This window comes from Rhinolophus sinicus, linkage group LG16 (genome assembly GCF_036562045.2).
Source record: "Rhinolophus sinicus isolate RSC01 linkage group LG16, ASM3656204v1, whole genome shotgun sequence".
NCBI classification, from domain to species: domain Eukaryota; kingdom Metazoa; phylum Chordata; class Mammalia; order Chiroptera; family Rhinolophidae; genus Rhinolophus; species Rhinolophus sinicus.
Window position 1 is genome coordinate 32,271,153 of NC_133765.1, and position 24,276 is coordinate 32,295,428.

General features: G+C 41.7%; 1 protein-coding gene across 4 annotated transcripts in view; it reads left to right on the top strand.

The window, feature by feature from the left end:
• Positions 1–24,276, top strand: part of HECTD4 (HECT domain E3 ubiquitin protein ligase 4) — a 167,598-nt gene that overhangs the window by 113,872 nt on the left and 29,450 nt on the right. For all 4 annotated transcript variants that reach the window (XM_074321579.1, XM_074321581.1, XM_074321580.1 and 1 more), the window contains exons 44-55: positions 630–745; positions 7,252–7,355; positions 9,184–9,345; positions 9,465–9,613; positions 9,862–9,941; positions 12,198–12,361; positions 12,945–13,182; positions 14,476–14,612; positions 15,070–15,196; positions 19,349–19,486; positions 21,403–21,539; positions 22,998–23,158. In XM_074321579.1, coding sequence (XP_074177680.1) covers positions 630–745; positions 7,252–7,355; positions 9,184–9,345; positions 9,465–9,613; positions 9,862–9,941; positions 12,198–12,361; positions 12,945–13,182; positions 14,476–14,612; positions 15,070–15,196; positions 19,349–19,486; positions 21,403–21,539; positions 22,998–23,158 — 1,713 coding nt within the window. The remainder of the gene's footprint in view (positions 1–629; positions 746–7,251; positions 7,356–9,183; positions 9,346–9,464; positions 9,614–9,861; positions 9,942–12,197; positions 12,362–12,944; positions 13,183–14,475; positions 14,613–15,069; positions 15,197–19,348; positions 19,487–21,402; positions 21,540–22,997; positions 23,159–24,276) is intronic.

A 24,276-nucleotide genomic window follows, 5' to 3' on the forward strand; every position in this document is an offset into this window, starting at 1 on the left:
TTCCTCTGTCACTCTGCCTTTTTTAAATGATTCAGGCCACCTTAGTACATATCTGGTCCACCACTGTCCAGGCTGATAATGAGAAAACTAGGGAACACTCACAAATATTGACGTTTGAAAGAAAAGCAGTCTTTTCCTGAAAATACAGTTATTTATCATTAAACAACAGTAACATATTTCTCTTTTGGTAATGGGACTTCTCAGAAAGTTCTCATATGCGTTTTGAATCAGGTGAGAGAATAAGAAAAATACAGATTTTTCCAAGTGTTTAGGTTCCTCTTGTTCCCAGAACACTAATATTGCCCATGGAGCACAGTTTAGGAAAAGCTTTCAAGGGATACTGCAAAGCTGATTTCTCATCTGGCACTTTGTGTCTCCGTTGAGTGGCGATGGCATCCATTTTTCACTTTTCTGACTCTCCACGCAGTGTCAGCAGTTACTGTGTGGAGAAGAAGAATATATATATATTTCCAAACCAATCCAGCTCCGAACAAAAATGCAAGAGGAAGGGGGAGTTTGAATCTTGTCATAAATTAGGGGACAAAATTGATTGAAATGTTTTTCACAGTTGACTTTTTAGAGAATGAACATTGATGACTTTGAAATATTGTAAATCTTTTAACATTAAGAGCGTGCCTGGTCATGGCCCAGCTTTTAGAAGACAGCTCGTTTTGTGAAGAATTCATACAACAGTGTCCAGCCGCTGTTGAAGTTCTTAACCTAGTAGCCCAGGAATGCAGTGCTGGTGAGTACCTGTTGCTTTCCTTACCACCTTGTTTTACTGAGTCTTGTCTTCACACTTGCGATTTGGTCATGGCACGTTAACAGTTTGCATACACATACCCATCAAACAGCTGAGCTCTGTAGACAACACTCATCACAACTCACTTGCATCCCACATCTAGAAATGGAAATAAAAGGCTTTCAGTATATACCAAGTAGGACATCAGTATTTTTCAGGACCATGTCATAGTGTTTTCTTCTCTCCATTCACATTAATTCATTGCCTTGATTTCCCTATTAGAACTATTTATGAACTGTCCTTAGGGCTGCAGATACTTTGACTGTTGTCGTTGGCTACATTTGAATTCAGAGTCAAGAGTTTGCACTAACATCGATCTGTGTGTGTGTTTGTGTTTATGAAAAAGTTTAAGCAAATATAAAAATAGGACTAGTATAATGAACCCTTATGTGTGCATCATCCAGTTTCAACAGTTATCAACTCATAGCCAATCCTGTTTCTGTCATGCTCTACCCTCCTGGATTATTTTTAAGCAAAACTTTAATTTTTGTTTTAAGTTTTTAAAATAACACTTCGTTTTTAAAAGTTGACATGTGCATATAATAAGAAACTGAAAACACAAGAACAAAGTCATAATAACAAGCAGTTTAGTTTGGCGTGTCCTTCTAGGTCCTGTGTATATCTTATATTATTTTATCCATAAATATTTTAGTATGTGTCTCTAAAGAATAAGGACTCAAAAAAATAAATAAATAACCACAATACCATTGTCACATCTAAAAATTTAATAGTTATTCTGTAATATTATTAAATATCTAGTCAGCGTACAACTTTCTAATTTTCTCATGAAGTCATACTTGTTTTTACACTTGTTTATTTGAATCAGGATCCAAATAAAGTTCACACATTTTGATTCATTGCTATGCTTTTTACATTTCTTTCAAAATATAGATTCCCCTCAGTATCATTTTCCCCTTGCAATTTATTTGTTGAAAGGTTTCCCACAGTCTGGATTTTGCCGATTGTATCCCTGTGGTGTCATTTAATATGTCCTTTTGTCCTCAAATTTCCTGTAAATTGGTACTTGGCCTGGTTGTTTTTAAGTGAAAATTTATGCTTTGTCCCCAAGGATATAATTGGACTCTAAATGAAATTGTTCACAATTAGATTAGCATTCCTGCAATTTCTAGTACCAGCATTTTCATAAGCTATAAGGAAGAAATATCTTTAACTTCCTTAATGATGTTAGTTTTATCCTTTCTTAATTCTTCATGTGATTTACTATTTCTCATGCTGTTTGCTTTTTTAGTAACTCTCTAATCTTTTTTCTGTCCTTAAATATTTGTCCTTTTTCACATGGTAGTGATTTCTGTTGGTTTGTTTTTGCTTTTCATTATATATCTGTTTTACCTCTCAAATCTCCTCTTTCTAATGAGCTTAGTGCTGTGGAGCCAGTGACTGTTAATAAATGTCGGAGAGACCCTAAGAATAGAGAAAAAGAACCGAAGAAAAGGAGTTTGCTAGACTTCATGGGTGAAATTGCTTGTGACTAAAGTTCTGCCCGTAATTTAGTTTTGTGCCTGTGACAGGTCCTGAGTTCCCTGTCTCTGCTTTTTCATATGCTTGGCTTAGGTTGCATTTATGACATATTTGACCGATGTTAGCAAACATATAACTTGCTGAATTAATCACTTGCTTTTCTCTAGGAGTATCCTCTTTTATATATTTTATAAAATAAAAAGGTGTTAATTTGTGAAATTAACTTTGGTACTTAATATACAGACTAGAAATTGTAGTAACTTAGAGCAGTGATCTCAAATGGTTTTAATAATAACCTCCCTAAGCCTTTTCTCCTAGTGGAAAAGAACTGTGGTAATAAACAGTTGGAAAGAAACGTGTGGGAAATATCAATTGCTACAAAAGAGAAGACTATAAAGCTTATACACATTGATTTATAGACTAAAATAGTGTCTTATGTCAAGTTTAACAATCCTTAACAACTTACTTATTAGTTTACCAAAAAGAGCTGTGAGGTTTAAAGTAAAGTATAAAGTTGCTGACGTATCAGTTATTTACCTGTTAAACAAAACAAAACAAAAGTCACAGCATCTGGTATGTTGGTTACATTGCAGCCCAGCGGTGGATTCTTACAGCTTACAGTCTTCTAGACTGCTTAGAAGAAATGATGTTTAATAAGTAAGATTCAAGGTGGTGGGTAGAAGAGAAAGTTCTTTGATTTTTAATTTTAATGTGTTAATATCTTTTATTTCATGTATGAAAATGTTATACAATTTACAGGCAGTAATATATTGAGTCTCTAAAATGAAAAAATAATTCAGTGAATGTTGTTCTGTTTTACGTCATTGGGGATGAGTTAAGCGGCACGTTTGGCCATTGTAATGTTCACTCACTCATATCTAAATTTTATAGCTTCTCTAATCCAAGGGGAAAAATATCTAATTCCATTTGGTTTAGGAAGATAGCACTACAGAGCTCTTTCCCATGAATAAATATTCCTGAGAAGTTAACTTAATCCCTTGGTTGTAATAGCATAGGACACAGATTTTGACACTGAAGAAAAGGCATATAGACTATAAACCAAAAAAGTTCCCAATTTTATTTTATATTCATACAGAGGCCAGAGCTCTCAGGTTCAGCTATTTCCTCCTCTTCTCCCTTCTTCCTAAATATACGCATTCTCAGCCAGAGGTTTTCCTCAGACTTTGAAAGTTCCTAAGAATCTCTGGGAAGCATGTTTAAGATGCTTTCCATGCTGTATCCAAATACGGCTGAATAACATTCCAGTAAGCTGAGGGTGGGCCAGGGCAGTTGTGACGCAAGTAGACGTCAGACGTGGCTTGCGACAGTGCTCTAAGCTTTACCCTGACTCACCTGCTCTATCTGCCTTCTGCACTGTCACGCCTTCTGCTGTGGGCGGTCCTTCCTGAGATCCAGATCTGACGGCTTCTATTAGAAGAACACGAGACTCATGAATATACCGATTTCTAAACCATAGTCATTTTTTACTCTGGAATCAGCCCTCCTTTTCTGACTTCCCTGTTTTAGGTGATACTCAGACTATTTTTGACACTCAGACACTGAGTTAAATATGATGCCCCCTGTCTTTCCACATTCAGTCAGTTGCCATATCTGATTTTTCCTTTGAAATGCTCCTGAAATGTATCCCTTTCTGCCATTTCCACTACCAATTCCTTAAGTCAGGTACTTTTTGTCTCCTGTTTAGACATCTGCATTATTCTCTAAGCTTTACCTTCTCGCACCTTGTCTTTTCATACTGGCATCACAGTTACTTTCCTGAAGCCCACATTTGAGTGCTGATTGTCAGGGGCGTGGAGCTGTCACCAAGAGGCTGGCTTTCCCGAAGTGTAGTTACTACTGTGAGGTTGTCACTGATGGATTAGAAAGAGTTTACAGCCGGTTCTGGCGGGTACTTGTTACAATGGCGAAAGTACAGTCGATGTTTTCTTTCTTGTATTTGGAGTATAGGAGCTTTTGATTCTCACACTAGCGTCTATAAAAATCTCCTCTGACATTAAGTGTAGCTCGCGGCAAACATGCCTCAGGTTAGTCCTGCTCCCGTCATTCTCCGTAAGAATGGCTCTTCCCTTCTTATTTGGTGTGATCCCACCTGTCTGGATTGAAAGAGCGTCATGACTGTTAAGTCATTTTAACAAAAATAGTTGTAAAGTGTTTGTCAAAAATAGCTAGGCTCTTGATACCTAGTTAGTTTACATTTACGTAATAGACTCCATGAATCCTGTAACTGAATAGTTTTCCTCTGTGGTTTGTCCATTGGGAAGCACAGGCCTGGACTTGTGCCCTCCCGGGCACACACCTCATGGCCTGACCTCACTCCTGCATCCACGCTGACTTTGTTCTGTCCTTGCCTCATCTTTGCTGTCGCCTCCTAATCCACGTCATCGTATCAGGTGTCTAGTTGTCTGTAGGTCTGCTGTAAGTCAAATCTTTCTTGCTAAACAAACTATCCTAAACAAACTCTCTGCTTTCCTTTTAATGGGCTACATTTTGCTCCTCCTAAGACATCTTTTTTAAATTGAGCTATAAATGATTTACATACCTTAATAATTTACCACTTTAAAGAGCATAATTCTGTGGGTTTTAATGTATTTAGAGTTGTACAGCCATCACCACTGTATAATTCCAGAACATTTCTACCTCTACCCAAAGAGAAAATACCTCCATCTCCATTAATCAGTCACTCCCCATTTCCCCCTTCCCTCAGCCCCTGGCAACCACCAGTCTACTTTCTGTCTCTTTGGATGTGCCTGTTCTGGACACTTCATATAAATGGAATCATACAGTGTGTGGCCTTTGGTGTCTGGTTTTGTTTTGTTTTTTCACTTAAACTGCCATGTTTTCAAGGTTCATCTATGTTGTAGCAGGTATCAGTAGTTCATTAATTTTTACAGCTGAATAACATTCCAGTGTATGGATGGACCACTTTTTATTTATCCATTAATCAATTTATCAACACTTGTGTTGTTTGTACTTTTTGGATGTTATGAATAATGCTGCTATAAACACTCATATACAGGTTTTTGTGTGGACATATGTTTTCAATTCTGTTGCGTATATAGAGGAGTGGAATTGTTGGGTCTTACCGTGTGTGTTTAACTTTTGAAAAACTGCTTCCTTTTTTGAGGAACTGTTTTCCAAAGTTTCTGCACCATTTTATATTCCTACCAACAGTGTGTGAGTGTCCCAGTTACTCCACATCCTTGCCAGTCTATTGTCAGTCCTTTTAATTATAGCCATCCTAGTAGGTGTGAACTGGTATCTCATTACGGTTTTGATTTGCATTTTCCTAATGACTAATGATGTTGAGCATCTTTTCCCTGTATTTATTGGCCATTTGTATATTTTCTTTAGAGAAATGTTTATTCGAATTCCTTGCCCATTTTTAATCGGGTTATTTGTCTTTTGTTGTGAAATTATAACATTTCTTTATATATTCTAGATGTACTAGTCTCTGATCAGTATGATTTATAAATATTTTCTCCCATTCTGTGGATTATCTTTTCACTTTCTCAAAAGTGTACTTTGAAACACAAAAGTTTGTCATCATTGTGAAGTCCAATTTATCTAATCTTCTTTCATTGCTTGTGCTTTCGGTGTCATATCTAAGAAACCATTGCCTAATCTAAAGTCATGAAAATTTACACATATGTTTTCTTCTAAGAGTTTTATAATTTTAGCTATAGGCTTTTTAGGTCTTGGATTCATTTGAGTTAATTTTTGTGTGTCTTGCGAGGTACTCCTGAAACATCTGACTCCTGACTATTCTATTCTAGACTATTTTCATAGTGCCAAACCACCCAGAATTCCCTTTCTTCTGTGGTTATTGAAATCCTATCTTTTCTAAGATCTAATTTAATGGTGTCTCCAGTAAGCCTTTCTGGATCCTGAAATGAAGTTATCACTCACTCCTTTGCTCCCATGTTTTGCTTTATATCATATAACATACTACAACCTTGTACTGTGTTCTTTATCACATATGTGTATGCATGAGCATGCCTCCTGTGTCCTCCCAGACTGGGGACTTCAGCTCATACCTTTGTAGCCTCCAACATCTAGCACTGTGCCTTGCTCATAGGAGGTTTTCAATAGGTATTAGACTTTTTTCCCCACAATATTTGTTAATTATTTATAGAGAAACTATCCCTTAGCCCAAATACCCATGTTGCATAGCTCAGGAACACAGGTCAGTGACAAACTTCCCTGGAAGTCCACTCAAAGAAATTCTTGACACTCCGAAATCACTTTGCATACCAGCCTCCCTCATCTCCTTAAACTCTTTCATGGAGTGATAATTTCTGTAGAAATCTGCATATGCCTTGGTTCAGCCACAGCAAAGTTATAGAAAGCTGCATCCCCCAGGGATACAATGATCACTCCAACAGTATCAAATCAGATGCTTGGCCAGCAAGCCACGCATCTGAGGTTTCACCAACGCACTGGAAGGCATGGAAGCTATATGCTCCCTTAATACCAGTGTCCTTCCCGATGGAGAAATGTACAACGTTCAGTATTAGACTTTTAAAAAACCAATTGAGATGATAATAGCCTTCATTTATTAGATGATAATCATAGCTTTCATTTGAGTGAGTGCCCTGTGAAAGGGACTTGGCTAAGGCCTCTCCTTGTGTTATTTAATCTCATCTTCACAACCACCTGTGAGGCACAAGCACTGTAGTGACCCGCCAGGCTGGCAGTGAGATGGCAGATACTGAGGAAGGGAGCCAGATTCTGAATCCAGGCAGCCCAGCCCCAGAGCCCCTGCACTCGGCCACGTTGCTACGCTACTGAGATACGTGTAGCAGACAAAGAGGTCTCAGGGTAGTTGCCCTTTTGTAAGCAGGTGAATAACCTCCATAAGCGTTTTGTTGCTCCGACCCTCCTCCTGAGGAGTTGGAGCCCTCCTTGGCTTGCAGGACTTATTTACACGTGTTGGGTGTATCTCCCTTCAGGAGAGCGGCTGGCAGTTGTGGAGGTGCAGTGTGAACGTCTGAGGATGCTCTACCGGGACTGTGCTCGGCCCCCACCGCCCCCCCTGCAGGCCGACCGGAGACAGGTGAGGCCTGTGCTGTCTGCCGCACTGAAGAATGCTGAGCAGCCCGTTAGTGGTATTTAGAGTGAGCGTTTGCAAAGCCGTTGGGAGGTGTACGCTCTGCAGCAACATGCTATCATCTTGGAATGTCAAGGCACATTGATTTGACATTCTAAGTATTGAAAGATTAGACCAGAGGAGCAGAACTACTCATTAATTGGTAAATTTCTGTTATCAATAACAGAAAAACAAAACTTTTTCAAAATTTTAGTTCTGTAGTCCATCTCATAGTATATTTTATATATATATAAAGAGAGAGAGAGAGATGACAGACACAATGAAAGAGTGATTAAAAGTAAAAGTGGCAAAATGTTAACAATTGGCGTATCTGTGAATGTTCCTAGCAGCACGATTCATAAAAGCCCCCAAATGGAAACAATCTAAGTGTCCATCAGCTGATGAATGAATGCATAAAATGGGGTAAATCCATACAAAAGAATATTACTCAGCCTTTAAAAGTAATGAAGTAGTAATACCTGCTACAATATGGATAAACCTTGAAATTATGCGAAGCGAAAGAAGGCAGTCTCAAAAGACCACGTATTGTAAGATTCCGTTTATATGAAGTGTCCAGAACAGGCAAATCCAGAGACACAGGAAGTAAATTGATGGTTGCCAAGGGCTGGGGGAGAGAAGGATGGGCACTGACTACTAATGGGCAGGGATTTCTTTTAAGGGGAACAGAAATGTTCTAAAATTAGATTGTGGTGATGATTGCCCAACTCTGTGAATATCCTAAAAATCACTATATTGTACACCTTACAGTGAATTACATGTTTCATGAATTATATCTCAAAAAAAAAAATTGGTGCATCTAGGTAAGAGTATAAAAAATTGTGATATTCTTGCAGTTTTTCTGTAGGTTTGAAATTATTTCAAAATAAAAAAGTTAAAAATACATGAAAGAAGAAATGTCACCTGGAATCTCAACCTCTCCAGTTACCGTTAGTGACATATTCATGTGGTGTATAATCTATAATATTTTTAACAAAAATGGATTTCTGCTTTCCATACTGTTTTGCATCTATCTTCTCCCCTTCTGTAGGTGATGAGTGCCTTTCCACATCAATCAATAGAAACTTAATATCCCAGCGTATATTTGTGCCTCAGTTTATTCACTCAGGCTTTTATTGTTGCATCTCCACATTGTCTGCAGTTTTCTCCCTAACTGATCTGAATATCCTTGGGGTTGATCTTTACACACATCTTTTGGTTCTTTATTTAGGATAAAAGTAAAATTGATGGGTTTGAAAAAGGTGTATGCTTTTATCTGATAGAGAAGCTTGAAATTGTATGATTAGACTTACTAAAAACTATGAAAGTGAAAAACGGAGGCAATTAACCTAAAAAAAAAAATGGGAGTGTAACCATAGTACTCCTTTTTAGCTTTGAGCTGAGTATTAAGTCATAGTAATATAGATTCTGATGACTGAACTCAAATGTGTCCTTTTGTCCTGTAATTATACTGGGAGTGAGGGCTGAGGGCCTGTGTGTAAGCAGAAGTAGGTATGTGCGAATGAAAACCTCATGAAGGAGAAATATAGAGGTAAGTATCAGAATTAACAGTTTAAAAAGTTAAGAGAATGATTGTTTTTAGAGAGCAGGGTTGGTCATAGGGAAGGAGACTGCCTTTTTTAAAATAAAGTTTCCTTTGGAATAAAAGGTACCCTTTCTTTTTAAAAATATATACCTATGTTATTAGACCATTAAATGACTTTTTGTTTCTTCTTTGAGAGAATGAAGGGATTTGTGTTTGCAGTTCTATTGAATGCGGGTTTTTCCCCCTTTGTAGCCCAAGGAGATAACGTGGAACCCCTCGAGAGTGTTCCCACCTGTTCGAGCCTGCATGTTCTCTTCCCACCTTACTTCCGTCACCTTCCTGGCTGACCCCAGTGCTGGGGGCGGTCTGCCCCGGGGCACATTTATCTATGCCACCTCCCCACTGCCAGTTCAGGTGAGAAATCACAAGACACGCTGGCTTTTGCCTCTTTCCTTCAAATTTGAAAGAAAAAACAAGTTGAAGGTCCCAAGTTGAGCCCTCTGATTGTCTGCCCACTTCTGGTGTTTCTTCAGGCCCCATCTTTTTACTGGGAAATTGAAATTGTTTCCTATGGAGATACTGATGACGACACTGGACCAATAGTTTCCTTTGGCTTTGCTACAGAAGCAGAGAAACGAGATGGGGCTTGGACTAATCCAGTGGGCACTTGTCTTTTCCATAAGTAAGTGGCTATTACTGCTGTTATTTTTTAAAAAAAAGTAATGGGGGTGGGTGTTTTAATACTAAAGTAATATAATTATAATCTCTACCCCCCAAAACGTATAAAATACTAGTTGGAAAAGAGAATAGCTCTCAGGATTTCTCTTCTGATTACTCTTGGGCCACGGAAACCCCTCCGCCTGCTCACTGCTTAGCTGCCTCCTGTCGGCCAGGTAGCCTTGCCTTTGACTGCCCTTCTTTTTCCCGTAGCAATGGCCGTGCTGTGCACTACAATGGCTCCAGTTTATTACAGTGGAAGAGCGTTCGCTTAGACGTGACTCTCTCTCCTGGTGAGTGCAGTGAGAGCTGTTTTTCACTCTCTGTGCATCTGTTGTTCCCAGGTGTGGGTCTACATAGACTAAAATTAAATAAACATAGCAACTGGAAATGGGCAATTTGTCTTTGCTGTCCCCTAGTTTACACCAAACCTGTCATCTTATGAGGCCATTATCATTTAGAGCCTTCATTTGGTAACTTAGGAGTCACATTTACTCTTGTTGCCCCATCATCAGAAAAATCTGAGATTTTGCTTCTCTCTGCAGTTTGGTCTTTCACCAGCTTGTTATTGATGGGCAGGTAAATAGCTTCAAAACAAGAGAACTCGACCGCTAGCCACGAGGCACTCGCTCAACGTATTCCCAGTAGATACGTGCTGTAGGCTGTGCTCTCGGTAGACTAAACATCTGGCCCAGCTTCAACAATCATTCTGCCCAGATGTTTCAGTCACAGAAATAGTCAATTCAATTTAAAAAAAAATATTTTTCCCCTTCTTCTTTCTGGGCTCCATGTAGGTAACTTGGTCTGCACAGTAGATGAATCGGGACCAGTCCCACCTGCTGCAGCGGCAGCAAGAGTTCGGGATTGTCCTCCTGACATCAGAAGCAGCCAAGCATGTTGGCTCCTTATTTTCAGACAGGACCTTGTAGCGTCCTCTCTGATGAAACTGAAATGTTGCGTGGGATAGACAGATGATCTGGGATGCTCAGACAAGGAATACCAAGCCACTCCATCCAACAGATAGCCTCTGGTAGCTGTCTGGGGGGTCGTTTTGCCATCACTTACCCTCGAGGGAACTGCTTGTTAAATTGCACTTTTCTGGGAAGTGTTTTCCATTTTCCGTTATGATCAAGTTATGACTTGGAAATAATTTCCTGGCAAAGTTATTTCTCTCTTACTCTATGGAGCAGAACTCTGGCATCTCAGCTAAGTACTCACTGAGGTGCTGTGGGGAGGGAAGGGAACCCTCGTCAGGGTTTTTAGTTGTTTGCTGCTGTCGTTTGCTGTTTTGTTAGATCACATTTTGGTTTCTGAAAAAAATTTTGGACTGGACCTCAGGCACACATGGTACCCTCTTCTTAGAGAATGTGTCTGTGTGGGACTCGGGAACTCACTTTTTACCAGAATCTCAACCTCTGTGCCGACACTTCCGGTGTCTGTTTATCCCCAAATACTCACCGAACATCTCCTGCGTGCTGAGCACTCTCCTCCCCTGGGGTTGCCACGGTGACCCAGTGATGCCGTGGTGACCCATGACAAGTCCCCAGCCACGGGGAAGCCCATCCTGGTGGTTTCTAAGGCATAGGAAACCCTGAGATGAAAAGCAGAATCACAGAACTTCAAGCGCTTATGGCGAGTTTACGACAGTAGGTTAGTCCTAAGTCTCCAGGTGCTAGCGGTTTCCCCGGAGCAGCCAACATAAGAGCACTGGTGTGGTGGACAGGCTCCTCTCAGTCTCTGAGTTCTGTCCCCGTTCCCAGTCACTTCGTGAGAGCAGCGGGGCTGGTATCTCAGCTTCTGCAAAAGGCCTTAAATACATATGAGTAAGGGGACATATGTGCTTCACAGTGTGCCGTTAGTTTACATTGTGGGTTGAGTTCTAAGTTATGTGCATATATATTTGACATTATTTTTCAGTTGACATTTAGTATTATTTTATATTAGTTTCAGGCATACAGCACAGTGGTTAGACATTTCATTTATGCAGTGATCCCCCTGATAAGTCTGGTACCCACCTGGCACTGTACATAGTTATTAACAATATTATTGACTATATTCTCTGTGCTGTACTTTACATCCCTGTGACTATTTTGTAACTGCCCATTTGTACTTCTTATTCGCTTCACCTTTCTCACCCAGCTCCCCAACACCCCACCTCTGGCAACCATCAGTTTGTTCTCTGTATCTATGAGTCTGTTTCTGTTTTGTTTGTTTATTCTTTTATTGTTGTTCTTTAGATTCCACATATAAGTGAGATCAGCTGGTATTTGTCTGACTTACTCATTTAGCACAATACCCTCTAGGTCCATCCATGTTGTCACAAGATACTAGGCATTTTTCTAATCCTAAACAGTTTTTATTTGTACTGTGTTACTTTATATTTATTTAAATATAGTAAGTTACTTTATGTCTTTTTCAGATGTAACTGAAGGCACAAATAAATAAAGCCAGTGATATGTGGCTTCGTCACACTGGTTGCAGTTTGGAAGTTTATTTAATAGTCAGTAAGAGGGGGAAATGTGTTGTTTCCTTCCTGTTCTCTGCCATAGGTGACGTGGCAGGAATTGGCTGGGAGAGAACCGAGGGGACCCCGCCGCCTCCAGGGCAGCCCGCCAAGGGCCGGGTGTACTTCACATACTGCGGGCAGCGCCTCGCCCCATATCTGGAGGACGTCTCTGGTGGGATGTGGCCTGTGGTTCACATTCAGAAAAAGGCAGGTTATCTTGCTGGGAAGGAAAACAGATTCTCCTGAGTAATTTAGATGATGCTCACCACACTGGGGAGGGGGATCTACTGAGCCCATAATTCAAGTGCTAATCTCCCCCGGAAACACCCTCACGGACATACCCAGAGATAACGTTTGATCTGGCACCCCGCCGCCAGTCAGGCTGACACTAACCATCTCATAGACATGATGAAAGCAAGCACCAGCACATCTGGTCGTGTCCTCATGACCCAAAGAGGTGATGTTTGAGCCAGGTCTAGAATATTTACCAGTCTTTAGGCAAAACGAGGAAGGGCTGTTCCAGGGGAAGGGAAGAGCATTTGCAGTGGCGTTGGGTAGAAAGGAACAGTGTTGGAGTAGCAGAGTGTGGGGTGAGGGAGGTCGGGGCTGACTTGTGCACGTGCCCCCAGCCCCTCTGCCTGCTTTCATGTGCAGTCCCACAGCTGGGGCCCCTCTCTGGTCGGATGTGAGTGAGGTCTACCTCAGGGTGTACAATAAATAACTAAATGATCAAGGAAGCGAGCAGGCAGGCCTGAGTCCTTTCAAATCCTTCATTTGGTCTCCTTTCCAGAACACCAAGACTCGAGCTAACTTTGGCTCCCGCCCATTTGCCTATGCCGAAGGCCAGGCCCACCGCAACGCGGCCGACCTATGCACAGACCTGGCGGAGGAGATCAGTGCCAACTTTGAGGCCCTGCCCTTTGCCATGGCATCTGACAGTGACAACGACGCTGGCACCAGTATTGCATCAGACCCGGGCACTCATGGGCCACCATGTCGGATTGCAGCTGTGGCCACTGCTCAGCAACGTAAGCTGCCGCCTTCCCCGGCCCCCTGTTTCCGGGGACGTGAATGCTGTCATTATAGTTCCAGAAATCCATTTAACTGGGGCGCACTCGAGTACCCATTGGGAATGGGGTAGCAGGCCCAGTGAGAGGAAATGGGGAGCGGGAAGAAGCATGTAGACTGGAAAGTGTGTTCCCCATGTGCAGGAAGCCTGCCGGCCTGGTGTGGCCACGTGGCGGTGCAGGCCTGAGTGCCCACTTTTTATAAGACAGCTAAATCCCCAGAATTTTATACGAAATCACCTCATTTTAAAGTATTAATCATTTCTTAAGTTGTTTTAAAATTGAGGTCATCAAGGAATAATAAACCATGCTGAGTGTGGAGCGAGGTGGTGGGTACCCTAGATTGCCATGCACAGTGTATTCCCGTGTATAATGCACACCCATGTTTTTGGCCCAAACTTTCAGGGGAAAAATCTTTCGTTTTAATTTTTTAATTCAAATTTTTATATACGTTTAGGTATTTGTTTTTTGTATTATATAGGAAGTTTAGCATTTATTTTTTTAACATATTATGGTACAAGAAATTTTATGTAACAAATAATTACAAAACACAAGAACAGATACAAGGTACAAGTTAATGAAGGTACCGGTTAATGAATTTACAATATTTATCCATCACAGAAGGCCAAGAGCTCTTCATCATTACAATTCGTTGTAAGTTCAACAAAACCGATGATCGTATTTCAGGGTCTTATTTTGCATACGGATATCATTACTGATTTCTAGAGCTACACTTTTAACTCATAAGCATAAGTAAAAGAATTAAAAACATTTACATAGATACGGAATTAGTATGACCCATGTATAATGTGCATCCTTATTTGTCCCTCACAAATTTGGGCAAAATACCGTATATAGGTGTGTACTCAAATGCTTTCCTGGTTATTTAAAAAATTTCGTAATCAAATTGAAGAAAACTGAGCATCCTGAACTAAAGATGCCTGCAGGCCTTACGGGGCCCTTGGGATACTGGTTTGCAAACTCTGTTAAGTGTCTGTTTAATGTTTATGATGAAGAAAATTCCATATGCTTCTCTGAGTTGAAGGAATTATACCCATGAAATCTATTGCAGGATTCAGGCTAACTACAGTGATTAGTTAGTTATTCCTTGACCCTGCACTTGAAAATCCGTACAAGTACTAGGAGTCTCCTGTCACACAAATTAAGAGAAACTGGTTTGTCCAAGGGTGAGAAGTTCATGATTTTTCTGGCCTGCTCTCGCCTGGAATTCGCTGTTATTGTGCTTCATTACAGAATACGACAGTGACACTTCCTGTCATTACAAAGTAGAGCTCAGCTATGAGAATTTCATCACCTCTGGCCCAGACCCCCACCCGCCTCCCATTGCAGACGATGAAAGTGACGACGATGATGATGACGACATCCCACAGGTAAGAGACCCGCCACATTTGGTCAGCTCCCTGGTGTCCAGGACAGGCCGCGAGGAATGGTTTTGATCCGAGGGTGCAAGGCTGGAATTGTTACACTTTGAAATATGTCACTGGCTTTGAACAGTGACTCCAGAGTGTCCGTTTTTCTAAACCACACGTCAGTAGCGATGTCTGTTGGGCTCTTTTGCCCAGTACTGATCCAGATGTTGGAGAAATGAAGTGCTTTGACAGTAATTCAGCAGTAAAGGTGGCTGTAGAGGGAGAGGAAGAGCTTGCCCCGGTCTGGCTTGTCTCCCCGGGCCCTTGAGGTCTATTTAGTTGGGTGGCCCACATGGTGTTTCCATGACTGGCGTGTGTGTGGGGTGAAGACCCCAGGGCTGAGAGCTGTAAGTTAGGGCAGGACTGATGCCTACATGAGGCGTTCCTTCTCTGGTCATGAGTTTGCTTCTTCTTCTAGGAGGACCACTATGCTCTGCTGGTGAAAGCGTGGGAGACCAAGGTTTTTCCTACGATCCGAAGACGCTTCCGCAATGAAGCAGAGCGGAAATCGGGCCTGGACCAGATAAAGGGCGCTTTACAGCTAGGTCTGGTGCTTTACGTTTTCCTAAGGAGCTCACTCCATGATTTGAAGAGACATGTTTAGGGGAAACTCAGGATGTAAATGAGGAAAGAGGGCCTCATCCAACTAAAATTGGGGCAGACCCAACAGTGTCTTCTACCCAGGCCTCCACTGAACTCTGGTCTTTGCTTTCATTGTCAGCTGTTTCTTTGCTTGTCGGTTTCATTCAGTGTTTTGGTTGACGGGCTGCTGAAATGAAGCTGGTGTGGCTATACTAGGAAGCTGGGTGGCCTGCTGGTCAATAGCTTGGGCTATTTTACCAGCTGTGTGACCTTGGGAAGGTTACGTAACCTGTCCTCACCTTTAAAATAGAATGAATAATGGTAACCACCTCATGTGTATATGAGAAAGAAGAAATGAGTTAATGCAGATAAAGCTTCTAAGAGCGGTGTCTGGCACATAGTAAGCGTGCTGTTAATATATTGCCGAACTTTACAGTGATTAACGATGGTGAAATTTTTTTTCTCCCACTGGCCACGGTTTCTCTGCAAAGATGATGCAGCGTGTAACCGCAGACAGTGGGTTGTTATTGAGTCTTAAGTGCAGGTGGCTGATTTCTGTTTTAAGGCTTTTCCTCATCTCGTGAAACACATGCTTTTTGAGATGCAGAAATGCTTTTTCCCAACAGGCACAGCTGCCCTTCTGCTGGAACATCAGTTTGGTTTTCTGTCCTCGTGGCAGTCAGGTGGTCTGTACAGCTTAGTCACTGTCCCCGCGTCAGCAGTCTTGCTCCTCTTTTAACTTTTATCCCGACTGAGACTAGCACCAAAACAAGAGAAGAGCCGCCGAAAGACCGTTATTTCTTGGCCAACTTCTATGCTGAGTCCCTGATTTCCAGTGATAAATGAGTAATTCCTTTTTCTCATTGCTGCCATTGTGTGTGTGTGTGTGTGTGTGTGTGTGTTTTCCATGCTTTCCACCTCCAAAGCTTACACCTATCACAGTGGAATGGTCTTGTTAATACTTAGCCTGTGGGACTATCTGCACATTCTGTGACATGATGAGAATGCTTCCTGCTCCTGTCAGGGCCCTGTTTCAGCTGCTGACCCAAATTCCAGGAGAGATAATTAATATTCTTCTCTTCTCGCTGAAGAGTTTTGGGCAGAGGGGAAACATTAGGAAGACCCTCGGGAGAGGTGAGCGTGGGTGGTTGAGAGAACAGTAGTAAGGCCAAGCCAGTGTCTCTGAAGGGGAGGTGATGGAGCAGCGTCAGCCTCTGCAAGGACTTGAGATTTTATTCTATGTAAAAGAAGAAGCCATTGGAGGATTTCAAGTGAAAGAGCAACATACCCTGATTTAGTAGATCTCACAGACAAAAAGATAATTCGTTCCTCCCTGTTCATTCCCAGTATCTGCAAAAAAAATACTCTTTTTGTGTTATATCAGATCACAGAACAGAGCTTACCTGTTTTCAGCCAACTCTGACTTGAGAAAGTAATGGCAAATTCCTTACTGCCGGCCTCGCAGTACCAATGCCCAGCACTGGTTTTCAGAGTGAGGACGGCTTTGTTGTAGGTGCCTTTTTGTTCAGTCATCGATTCATTCACTTCCTTGTTCATCATGTATCATATGCCTCCCAGGGTTAGCCCCTGTGCTAGGGAATAAGGAATCTTCTGTGCACAAAGCGAGGCGGCCCCTCCTCTCAGAGCTTCCACCTCGTGGGAAGCAGGTGATGGTAAGGGCTGTGGTGAGGGTCCATCAGGAGACCACAACACAGGTGACAAGCGCAGCCCAACCCAGCTTGGCGCCTCTCACAATGCGATATGTAAGCTGAGACCTGGCGCTAACTCGCAACAGGAGGGTTAAGTTTAGATGTGAAGCACTGTCTGTTCAGGGAAACCGGTGCTGCTTCCTGCTTTGGGAGAGAGTAAGAAAGGGGGAAAGAGACTTTACAGTATGTGGATGGAAAGCTCTTACGTGATCGGTGCTTGCTATGCCTTTATTTCCACGTGGGTTCTGCTTAAAGTAGGATGTCGTTCACCATTTGATCCCAGAGCCGTCCTGAGTGTCTGTGGCCAAATGTGCCTTCTCCTCCGCTGCTCCCAGCTCAGGGGAGGGAAAGTGTAGACAGCACAGCAGAAAATGTGATTATCCAAAGGCGGCTGCTGGACCAGAGCCAGACCAGTGACTCCCAAAAGTGCCTATGGCCCTGACGTACATCTCGCCAAGGCATTCTCTTGGGATCCGTCTGCATGACCATGGCCAATCAGCTGAACTATATTAATTTAAACATAAAACATTTACCTTCCAAATACAGTATCCTTCAGTAGAGCAGTGGCAAAGGCCGAAAGGAGGCTAGGGAGATGGTTCATGGTGCCCAAGGACCATCTCCTGGGAATCAGCCGCCTGTTGTCACATCCCCCAAGGAAGGTTAATGAAACCGTCTCTGCTGTTTGTGGTTTAGTTTGGCATTCTCCCCATGTTCCCGGATTCCTGCTTAGTAAACAGCTGTGTATTTTCTCCTCCCCACATTACTTTGGAAAATGTGGCGAAGGTTATTTTTCTATAATCTTCTAATATCAGGCCCCATTTCTTTTTTTTTTTTTTTTTTTAAACAAATTCAGTAAGATAGTAGGATTTTTATTTTTTTTTTAAGATTTTATTGGAGAAGGGGAACAGGACTTTATTGGGGAACAGTGTGGACTTCCAGGACTTTTTTCCAAGTCAAGTTGTCCTTTTCAATCTTAGTTGTGGAGGGTGCCATTCAGCTTCAAGTTGTTGTCCTTTCAGTCTTAGTTGTGGAGGGCAAAGCTCAGTTTCAGGTCCAGTTGCCGGAGGCGCAGCCCACCATCCCTTGTGGGAGTCCGAACCAGCAACCTTGTGGTTGAGAGGATGCGCTCCAACCAACTGAGCCATCTGGAAGCTCAGCGGCAGCTCAGCTCAGGGTGCCATGTTCAATCTTAGTTGCAGGGGACACTGCCCACCATCCCTTGTGGGACTCGAGGAATTGAACTGGCAACCTTGTGGTTGAGAGCCCGCGCTCCAACTGACAACTGAGCCATTTGGGAGGCAGCTCAGCTCAAGGTGCCAAGTTCAATCTTAGTTGCAGGGGGCAGAGCCCACCATCCGTTGCGGGACTCGAGGAATTAAACTGGCAACCTTGTGGGTGATAACTAACCCACTGGCCCATGTGGGAATCGAACCGGCAGCCTTTGGAGTTAGGAGCATGGAGCTCTAACCGCCTGAGCCACCGGGCTGGCCCAGGCCCCATTTCTTGTTTATTCTGTCTAACACTTCTTTCTCTACACATCCTTCTCTAATTTCAGCCTTCTAAACTGTGCTCAGAAAATTGCTGTGCCCTCTCATTACAGCAAGGCCAGCAAGTAAAGGAGTGATAGAGATGTGTGATGGCAATGAGCCTTATGTAAAAGCAGATGCTGTCAACACGTGTTCTTTTACCCATCCCATCCCAAGCAGTGTGGGAGCTAAGGCAGCCACAGCAAATGGAAACATCGTGTCCCGTCTCGCTGTATTCGCCACAGTGCTGTTTTCTTTGTGGCTTTGGACGTTTATTTACTTGGTTTATTAATTAATAGTGGCTGTCGCTATTGAACATAATGATGTGTCCTCATTCTGGGAAGGAAGAACAGCTGATTCCAGTACTGGATAGAAGCTGATGTAGCTCTCTGTCTATTAAATAAGCATCTTGTGTTTGTTGTAAAAATCAAACTCAGTACAAAAATGTATAAGGTAGGAAAAAAAATTTCCCTCAGTTTCTTCTTACTCTGCATTTGTCCCACAGTTTGTTCTTTTGACTTAACTAAAATGAAATGACTGTATAATAATGTACTGTCATTTATGACCACTCTGTATTGATGAATACTTTCGTTATTTCCATTTTTCGTTAAGTTACCAGAAGAGCTGGAGGCTGTGTTCTTGAACCTTTGCATACACATGCTTGCATTGGGAGAGATTGGAGAGATTCTTAGAAGCAGGGCATTGAGTATTTTAAACTTGGTAGACACTGAATAATTACCTTCCCCAAAAGGCTACCCACCCCCACAAACTTGGTTTGAAAGATTCTCTTATCTCTTCACTCTAGGTATAAGTCAGTGCCATGGCTGATCTGACGATCGTGTGCCCCCTGGAGAGTTACCAGTGCTGTTTTATTTTTTAGGCATGGTGGATATTGCCCGACAAACAGTTGAATTCCTCTACGAGGAGAACGGTGGCATCCCAAGAGACCTTTACCTTCCCACCATTGAAGACATTAAAGACGAAGCAAACAAGTTCACAATTGATAAAGTTCGAAAAGGTTTTGCTTTCCCCCTTACTTTACCTCTGAAACTTCCTATGAAATGAGTAGTTGAGTTTTCCCAAACATGACCTTGAGCCAAGCAGCTGTTGGCTCTCTCTCCTAGGGTGACTTCCTTACTCTGAATGACAACCTCTTCCAGGCTCTCCTGTGTGAGGCCATAAAGCGTCCTGGTGGGGCACAAGGAGACGCTCATCTGTCCTCTGGTGTCCTCTTGCACGGTTCCTGCACTCACTAGCATGCACAGGGTGAGACAGGACAGTTGTACAAAGAAGGAAGTGGGGTGGGGCGGAAGGTTCTGGAGAGGCCGCTCAGGCTTAGTCCTGGCTGCTGAGCTAATAAACCAAGAATATATGGTTGTACTGTGCTTTCTGGAATTTTGATAGATTGTGTTTATTCTTTTGATTAGAACTATCACCTATTTTGAGGAAATGAAAATACAGAAAGGCATAAAAAAGAGTTTAAAATGACTCATTATTTCCCTGTTTCCCTGAAAATAAGACCTAGCCAGACAATCAGCTCTAATGCATCTTTGAAGCAAAAATTAATATAAGATCCAGTATTATATTATATCATATTATATTATATTATATCATATCATATTATACTATATTATATTATCCCCGGTCTTATAGTAAAATAAGACCGGCTCTTATATTAAATTTACTCCAAAAGATGCATTATTGCTGATTGTCCAGCTAGATCTTATTTTCGGGGAAACAAGGTAGACAGTCACAAAAATATTTGAACATCTTGGGCAGGGGCAGGAATATATATTAGGTTGGCACAAAAATAATTGCAGTTTAAAAGGTTAAAAATAATTGCAAAAACTGCAATTACTTTGCACCAACCTAATATTTACTTTTTTCTTTCTTTCTTTTTTTGAAATCTAATTTACATACCATAAAATTCACCCTTTTAAAATATACAATTTCACAGTTTTTAGTAGTCACAAATTTGAGTAATCATCAAACCATTGCCTCTAATTCAAGAACACTTTCATTGCCCCAAAAGAAATCCTATACCCTCACCACTCCCCATTCCTCCCTCCCTCTAACCTCTGCAGCCATTAATCTACTTTCTGTCTCTAGAGATGTACCCGTTCTGTACATTTCATGTAAATGGAGTCATACAGCATGTGGTCTTTTGTGTCCGGCCCCTTTCACATAGCATAATTTTTCAAGATTCATCCATGTTGTAGCACATGTTGGTACTGCATTCCTTTTTTATGGCAAAATAATATTCCATGTGGAATATTATTTGTATGGAATATTTCAATACCCCATACAGTTGTATGGATAATACCCCATTGTGTTTATCCATTCGTCTATTGATGGGCACTTGGTTTCTTTCTACCTTTGGGCTGTTAGGAATAATGCTCTGAACATTTGTGTACAAGTTTCTGTGTGGATACGTGTTTTGATTTCTCTTGAGCATATACATAGGAATGGAATTCCAAAGTGACTGCACCATTTTACATTCCCACCAGCAATGCATGAGGGTTCCAGTTTCTCCACATCCTTGCCAACACTTACTGTTGTCTATCTTTTTGATGACAGCCGTCCTAGTGGGTGTGAAGTGGTATCTCATTGTGGCTTTGACTTGCATTTCCCTGATGACTAATGATGTTGAACATCTTTTCATGTGTATCTTTTCATTTCTCTTTGGAGAAATGTTTATTCAAATCCTTTGTGCATTTTAAAATTGGCTTATATGTCTTTTTATTATTGTATTCTTGTATTCTTACAATGTTTTTTTTTTGTGTTATCTTCCAGATCAAGCTGTTTTCCTTTGTAGGTATAACTAAGCTAGGGTATTACTAAATGCTGTAGTGATATTTTAGACCTGAAAATAGAGGGTCCCAAGATGATAATGGTAGTTGCTCCTGAAAAAACTTCTCGCTCTCCCCTCCTCAGGTCTCACGGTAGTAACCCGCTCTCCAGACAGCAATAATGTAACCAGCAGTACAGTGGGAACTGCTCTGCCAAAATTTGCCATCCGCGGGATGCTGAAAACCTTTGGGCTTCATGGAGTCGTCTTAGATGTTGATTCAGTGAGTGCACTCAGCCTTTTATATGTACTGAGACTTTCATGCCCAGACTCCAAGTACCTTCAAAAGTGACTATACAGATGGATTACTCTTCAACTTAGGGGCAAAGAAACCAAGCCAAGTACTGTTATGCCAAGTGAATTGCCCGAGATGAGCCCAGATCACAGCTGATAGATCACAAACTCCTAACTCTCGGTGCTGTCAGCTCCGTCAGCCTGTCATTCTTTCTGTCAGTCATGTTCAGACTGTCCTTACCTTATATCTACCCAAGTTCCAAGGGAAAATGTCCTTGATGAATGGATGAGCTATCATTGTCATGATTGTTTCAGACACAAATCAGAGAAATAGTTTTGTGATTTCGATCACATCATCTCACTGGTTCTCTCAAACTCAATGTCCCTATATGTAAAATGAGTGTAAATGAGTGTATTAAACTAGACTGTAGTTATCTTCTCCATAATTACAGGGCCCTGTCATGGGGCTCAGAAAAGATTTGGGTGGGGGGTGGAGAGGAAGGAACAGAAGAGAGTGAAAATGGGGTCCTGTTTGAAAGCCGTGACTACGTGATCCTACGGTGGCATACCCATGCTTACCTTCAAGAAGTTTCCCTTGCAAGAAAAGCTGATGAAATAATGTGTATAGTTGAAGCCTAAGAGTCTTTGATAAAGGAGCATCTATCACCCCATAGATAAGCTTTCATGTCTATCTCGATAGAGATACAGATATTGTTAGGTATCATTAATGATTTGAAATTGCAAGTTTTACATCTTCAACTGACTGCATTTTACCAGAACTTATTTAAATCATAAATTTTTAAGAGAAGTTATTAGTGGTTTACTAAGGTGAACTTTCATGTAGAAAATTCAGTGATACTGTTGATCTCCTAGTACCTTCTGGTACAAACTTCTGACTCTGGTTATCATGAACTATATAACTAATAATATTTTTCAGGAATGGAAATGTGTGAAAATAAAAGTTAGAAAAATAGAAGTTTTCTTAAAGTAATAATTATTACTTGGATTCCCTTTATTTTAATAATAACCCCTAAATAAAAATTACGTTGGTATTTGAATCCAAAATGCATATGCATGAACTTAATTATTATTTTTCCAGCAATAAAATAGAGCTATCAGATTCCCTACTTTTACAAAGTTAGTAACACAAAAACAACGAACATAAATTTTTACCTGGCAACAACATACGTTGAACTATTGCTGAAATATAGCACTATTCTTTTAAAATTTCTAAATCACGATTACATTACATGGCAGTTCTTTAATTTATTGTACAAGTTAAAATTTTCCAACTGGTATGAAAAAGCTAAACACACTATCAATACAGTACTCAATCTGTGACATGCTGCTATAAAACTTTGGTTTGTATATACATATGTATTTTAAACCTTGGGGGGGAAAGTCAGTGCTTAAAAAAACGCACAGACATTTCCTTTTACTATTGTAGGTAAATGAATTGGTGCAGGTAGAAACATACCTCCGAAGTGAAGGTGTGCTGGTCCGATACTGGTACCCTATTGACATGTTGGAAAGGCCCCCAGCAGGTTACCGAAGGACTGCCACCAATGGGCTGGTCACGCTGGACAACACCAACCTTCAAATTCACAGGTAACATTGGGCCCTTCTTTCTAGTGGGTCACAGAAGTCCACTTACGCTGTTTTACCACATGTGCCATTCACTGTTGACAAGAAGGCTTTTCCTTCAGAGCTAAGAGTTTGAGAGAAGGCAGCTAGTAAAGATAACAGCAAAATGGCAAGAGTTGGGAAGAAAAGTTGCGGGATCCAGTACCACCTGGCACTCTGCTGTGAGTTGGCGGGGTGGAGGGGTGGCTGGAGGTTTGAAGAGTGTGGGAAACTTCTAAAGAGTAAAGCAAGGCAAGAAGAGCTGACCAAGAGGCAATGTGTGAGCAGCAGCTCATTTCTGCTAAGCTAACAAGGTTTTCCTTGAGTGCCTGCTTCGGGCCTAGCACTGCGCGGGGGTCTCTAAGGGAACAGGTGCTCTCGGTGGCTTAAAACCTAACGATCTGGCCAGATGCCCTCACTGTGAATGATTCAAAAAATTGTGCAACGATTCAGGAGAAAATGTAATAGTAAACAGTTCTCTGATAAGTTTCCGTAACGATTTCTCATGCTACTCACCGATAGTGTCACATTTCTCATTAGGTTGTCAGTTGTGAACCAACTTGAGCATATTTCCAGCTTAGACCTCTCATTGGAACTCCAGATACACATATCCAGCTGACTCCCTGTGATCTGCACTCAGATATAGGAATCACCCTACTTGCATGGTCTCAAATTCAATTTAACAATCAAATTCACAAGAACCAAAATAGGCCGCACTTGGCATTGGCTTCACTTAGAAAGACACAGGATGGGAAGCACGACATGCCACAGGGCAGTGTCATGCAGGTTTTTTCAGTAGGAGTCGAACACAGATGTTCAGGGGCTGTTCTCTGACCCCGCCCACCCAAGTGACAACCCAGGTGTGAGGGATGGATGTGACGTGGCAGTGTTCCCGCGGTGGCTGAGCAGCCCCATGTCCCAAACAGAAGCCACTACCTTTTGTAACAACTCCAAAGGCATGACTTCTAGGCATTTCAGCGAGAAGCCTCGAAGCCACATCCCACCGAGAATGTTCTTTCCAGCCAGCTGTTCCTCCCAGGCCAGAAGCAGCTTGCCAACTGGGAGTCATGTTGACCATAAGCAGTGTATCTGGTAGGATAGCT